The 5,676-nt window shown below is 43.6% G+C and overlaps 1 protein-coding gene across 1 annotated transcript in view; it reads left to right on the forward strand.

Moving 5' to 3' along the window:
* COPS8 (COP9 signalosome subunit 8) overlaps positions 1-3,335 on the forward strand; it is a 36,548-nt gene extending 33,213 nt beyond the window's left edge. Inside the window, exon 7 of the mRNA XM_082465978.1 lies at positions 1,644-3,335. Within this exon, the coding sequence (XP_082322104.1) occupies positions 1,644-1,741 (98 nt within the window). The 3' untranslated portion in view covers positions 1,742-3,335. The remainder of the gene's footprint in view (positions 1-1,643) is intronic.
* Positions 3,336-5,676: the final 2,341 nt, after the last annotated feature.

Consider the following 5,676-nt stretch of genomic DNA (forward strand, 5'->3'; position numbering starts at 1 on the left):
GCGGCTGGAGGATGGAGTGAACCCACTGCCAAACCCATGACGGGAACCCTGACTCAGAGCGGGAAGCGGGAAGCGGGAGCCGGGCATGGATGGGGCGGGAGCCGGGCATGGATGGGGCGAGCGCCGGGCATGGATGGGGCGGGAGCCGGGCATGGATGGGGCGAGCGCTGAGTGGGAGGGAGCGCGCGCGCATGCGCGGTCAGGCCACTCGAGATGGCTGATCTGCTCTCTGCACCTGTGCTTGCCCAGCCCCTGCTCCGCCTGCAGCTACTCACAGAAACGTGCCCGGCCCCCGCCCCGCGGCTGGTTCTAACACTCCACCTGCTACTTCACTAAAGGGAAACTCTACCCCGGAGATGCTTGTTAAACTGAGGGATGTGCCCCCCCACCCCCCGCCCCCGCGGATGGTTTCCATGGTAACTGAGGAGGCCGCCCGACATCAATCCTCGTATAAATGGCAGCCTTCTCCTCCCCCGAGCAGGGAAGGTTACTGCCATCCGTGGTGGAGTGTCGCTCCAGGACCTTAGTGTCGGATGTGTAAGGCCCCCAGTCCAATAAACAGTTGATGTCCTTGTTGCTGTCTCTGGGCTCGTTCTTCGGCCTGGCGGCCAGGCAATTACAAGCCTGCACGGCTGCGGGCTGCGGCCCAACAGCGTGAGAGAGTCTGTGTGTGGGTCAGTGAGTGCGTGTGAGAGGGCGTGTGTGTAGGAGTATGTGAATGTGTTAGCCTGTGCGTGAGCATGAGGAAGTGTGTGTGTGTGTGACTGAGAAACTAAGTCTGTGTGTGAGCTTGTGTGTACAGGTACGTGTAAGCAAATGTGTATGTGTGAGAAACGGTGTGTATGTGGGACTGTCTTCGTGTGTGTTCCTATGTACCTCTGTGTATGTGTTACCTGCACACACATGCTTCTATTTCCCTGATTCCCCTTTGCCTTCCCCAAACTGCTTTCTCAGGAATAGGCCTTGAAACAAGCTTCCTCGACTGGCTCCTGACTTAAGTCAATGCTACAGAAGCGGGGCCGAGATGACAACCAATCGATCACCACCCCCTCCCTACCCCTGCTCCTTGGCCAACCTGGGCTGAGCGGATTCTGAGGCTTCACAAAGCCTTCTTCAGTGCATCCCACCTACTTGCATCCTTAGGGGTGATTCTGTGGCGACTCAGAAGCTGATAAAGGTCTCAGGCTCTGTTTCAGTCGCGTGGCGCTGTCGGTTCTGCCCGTTTCATAAGGAGAAGCAAGACTTCATGCAGCAGCTGGGCAAGCTCGCCGTTCCTCATGATGTTTCTCACCCACTATGATAATAAGGGGGAGAAACAGCACATTAAAAGGAGAAGAGGGGTAACTAGAAACCCAACCTCAACCAGGAAAGAAGCATCAGGTGAGGCTTTACTGAATGCTTTACAAGTTGAGACCATTCACTCCTGCAGAGAAGCCTGTGGGTCCTGTACTGTTTTACAGCCTGAGGAAATTGCCCCCCACCCCAAGGAGCTTGACCCCTACACGGTGGGAATGGTGCAGCCCAGATCCTAAACTCCCTCTGATTCTAACCCATTCTTTCTGCAATACCAAGTGGATACCAATACCAAATATTTTAAAAGGTATTAGAAAACATAAACCTTGTCTTTTTTATACATTTTACAGGAAGAACCATCTTTGGAGCTGGGAAGAGCCTGAGATTGTCTGAGAAGGTAGCCTTGGACAGTGAAAGCCCTTATGAGACCTTTGACCCAGAACCCTAACCTTGCCTGCATTAGATGCTCGGCAGGGGAGCAGATCATAAAGCAAATCCAAAGAAACTGTGTGGCTGTCAGAACTAAAATGTATTTGTCCAGATCCTGGGATGTCCCCGTGGCTGAACATGATAACCTCAATCAGTGGTTCTCAACCAAGAGCAATTTTGGCCCCCAAGGTTCATTTGGCAATGTCTGGAGGTATTTTGGTTGTCACAATTGGTGGTGGAGGTCACAGGGTCCAGGGATGCTGCTATGCCCCCCACAGTGCCCAGAACAACCCCACCACAAAGAATGATGTGGCTCAAAATGTCACTAGAGCAATTCATTTCTTTACCTACTGGCCACTGGCATGAGGACACAAGTGATGGTAGCCTCAACCCCAGTGGACCCATTACAGCGCCTCCTAGTGAACTCAGGACCATACTGCAGTGGAGCCTAAAGTTGCGACTTCAATGGGCAGCGCAAGTTCCCAGGGGGTGACGAGACATGCTGCTGAGGACAAGGCACTGGGTTTCTGCTAAAGGCTTAGCCCAAGTGCGGCGGCCTGTGAGTCAGGCCCTGCCTTGTTCACTGTTCCTTTATTAAACTCTCTCACACTCCCCAGCTTGAGTGTGCCATCTGTTTCTTGCTGGCACCCTGTCACTGCACCCATCTTCTTGCAGAGTAGTTCCCGATGCACACTCCTGGTAAACAGCAGGAAGAGCCCAGATCTGGAATTCTGCATTCCTGATCCAAGGGTTTCTGTTTAACTTAAGGAGTTTTCCAAAGTGGTTTTACCAGTTTACACTCCCGTGAGCAGTGTATGAAAGTTACGGTTGTTTTACATCCTGATCAACAGTATTGTGTGTTTTTAAAAAATTTATTATTTGAGTCATTCTGATGGGTGCATAAAGAAACTTCACAGTGGTTTTAATTTGCGCTACCCTAAGGACCAATGAAGTTGAGCATTTTTTCATATGTTTGTTGGTCATTGGATATCATTTTTTGCCAAGTCTTTTGACCATTTTACTGTTGGATTGGTTGTCTTATTTTACTATTGACTTTAGGAGCTCTGCATATGTTCCGAAGACGAGCCTTTTGTTGGATATATATATAATGCATATGTATCTTCCTCTGCTCTATGGGCTGCCTTTTCACCCTCCATATGTCATTTGTCTTGATGTTAGTACCTGGAGTTTCTTTTCATTGCACTTGTTTATGCCCACTGATTCTTGAGTTGTTTCTTTTTCCTTAGATTCCTCTTTGATTTTGCTGAATTTTATTCCAAAGCACATTTTGGGACATATAGAAGATAATATTCTGATTTCTTGAATGTTAACAGGTCTTTATTTTGCCTTTATTCTTTATTGGTAGTTTAGCTGGGTATATAATACTTTGAGAATGCTCTTTTTCTCCAAGTGCACCAGTGAAACGGTTATGAAGAAAATAATACTTCCTTACGTCTCATTTACAATATATATTTCAAATTTCTTTACCTTGGTTTCTTTTTGTTAAGTTTTCTTGTTTCTTAAAATACCTCTGTTTCATAGAGATTCAATTTCCCTGAATGGGCCAACTGGTCTTCATTTTTTCATGTGCAGAAACTAGTGAGTTTTAGATGCTTTTTTTTTTTTTAAACCCTTACAGAGGGAAATCTATTCCAGGTAAAAGAATGGAACATTTTAGAATCCTTGGCATCTCTTTTTGGTAGATTTAATGTAATTTGATGTGCAAGACAAGTAATGGAAGGTGGCACACACCTGGGAAGTCTTCTGGGGGGAACAGTCTCCCCTCCCAGTGGGCCATCTGCTGTGGCAGTCTTCAGCTGGCTGGGAGTACTTAGCCTTTAACTCCCATTGCCAGCTGACAGAGGTCAGCCTGAGCTGATGCAACAGAATTTTCTGCTCCATGCAGAGACTTGTCCTCCCCACCTCTCTCTCTAGGCAGGTATTATAGGCTGAGGTTGCCCCGGACTGGCTGCAGCAGGACTGAAATTCAACCCCTATGCACTCAACCACCATAATCTGTAGCCCCCTCTGGAAGATGTAAATGGTGGGATGGTCCACATTTTCCTTTAATCTCTTTTTTTTTTCTGGTACCATTTCTTATTTCAGAGCATCAGGAATTTAGGTATCTGGATGGTGCCTTTCCCAATTCCCAGTGATCATGGAGAATTTTCCTTATTATTCTGTTAGGTCCTCTTAGTGAGGATTTGGTAGAGTAAAGGATATAAAAACTACGAAAGGTTAGAATATCACCCTGAATGAGAAGATCTAGTAGAAGCTTTGTGATGGAAATCATCTGTAGATTTAAATGCATGCCAAACAGCAAATTCAGAGATTTAGGGATTAAATGTGATTAAAACCCAGACTTTTGACTATTGCTTCAGTTTCTAGTAAAACCCATAGCCCATTGGATGGTCTCCCTTATTAGCTCATTCTGAAATCATCAGCAATTTACATCTTACTCGAGTGATCCAACAGCTCTGGCTTAATTATCCATGAAACTGAAGGTAGCTTTCAGCTAGAAGAGCTAATTGACCTGCTTCTTAATTCAGTTGCAGGAAATCCAAGGTATGTCTCTGAAAATGCCTTGATTACATACATACTTTGGGGAGATTCTCAATTAATCTTTACCGAGTGTTCCCATAAATGCTAGTTTGAATTCTTTTTAAATCAAGATAGCATGTCAAGGATTTCTATAATTAGTTCAACTCGACCTCTTAATAGTCAACATGTTTATTTTTGGATGACTATTTGCTATTAGCTCAACACTAAAACACAGTCCCTTAATCTGAAAAAGAATATATCTATAGCTGAGTCAATTTGCTGTACACCTGAAACTAACACAACATTGTAAATCAACTATATTTCAATTAAAAAATAAAATAAAATAAAATACAGTCCCTTTCCTAACTAATTTTACTTCCATAAGCTCTATGTTGTTAAACAGATCAAGTCACATGACCTAATGAAAGTTTAAGTATATTTAAATTTTCAATTTTCACCGAAGTGATTAATAAATGAAATTCCCAATGAAAAGCTTTGAAACCCTATAAAAGTATGCCATCTTTTTTTCTTGCTTTTTATTTTGAAATAATTTCAGACTTACAATTGCAAAAATAGTATAGAAATTCTACTATACTCTCTTCTTCCAGCTTCTTCAAATATTAACTTCTATCATAACCAATAGTACAATTATCAACACCAGGAGATTAATGTTGATATAACACTACTAACTAATCTACAAACCTTATTCACATTTCACTTCAATTGTCCCACCCATGTCCTTTTCTGGTCTAGGATCTGATTCTGAATCCCACACTGCATTTGGTAGTCCTGTCTCCCTGGTCTCCTCCATCTGGGACAGTTCCTCAGTCTGTCTTTTATGACCTCAGTGTGAGTGAAGAACATCAGCCATCATTCTGCAGACTTTCTCTCAGTTTGTATTTGCCTGATATTTTCTCATGATGAGGCCGAGGTTATGCATTTTTTGCCAAGGATACCCCAGAAACAGTGCTACTCCCTTCTCAGTGCATCATAGCTGTGGGCACATGAGGTCCATGTCTTATTACTGCTAATGGTCACTTTGATGATTTGCCTAAAGTGGTCTCTGCCAGGTTTTTTTACTGTCATATTAGCATATTTCCCTTTGTACTTAATAAGCATCTGGTGGGGAGACACTTTGAGACTATGTAAACATCCCATTTCTCATCATACTTTTCACTCACCGATTTTTACCATTTGCCTACAACAATTATTAGTATGTGTTACCCAAATAATGACTTATTATTTTCATCATTCTTTCCACATGTATTAACTGAAATTTTATTGTAAGAACTGTTCTTTCTCTTATTTTATATGTTCAATTATTTATTTGTATTAATATGAACTCCTGGGTATTTAGTTTATTCTAGGAGTTATAATCCATGACTATCATATGATGAGTTTTTTTAATTGCTC

The sequence above is a fragment of the Balaenoptera physalus genome, assembly GCF_965194825.1.
Source record: "Balaenoptera physalus genome assembly, chromosome: 6".
Lineage (NCBI taxonomy): Eukaryota > Metazoa > Chordata > Mammalia > Artiodactyla > Balaenopteridae > Balaenoptera > Balaenoptera physalus.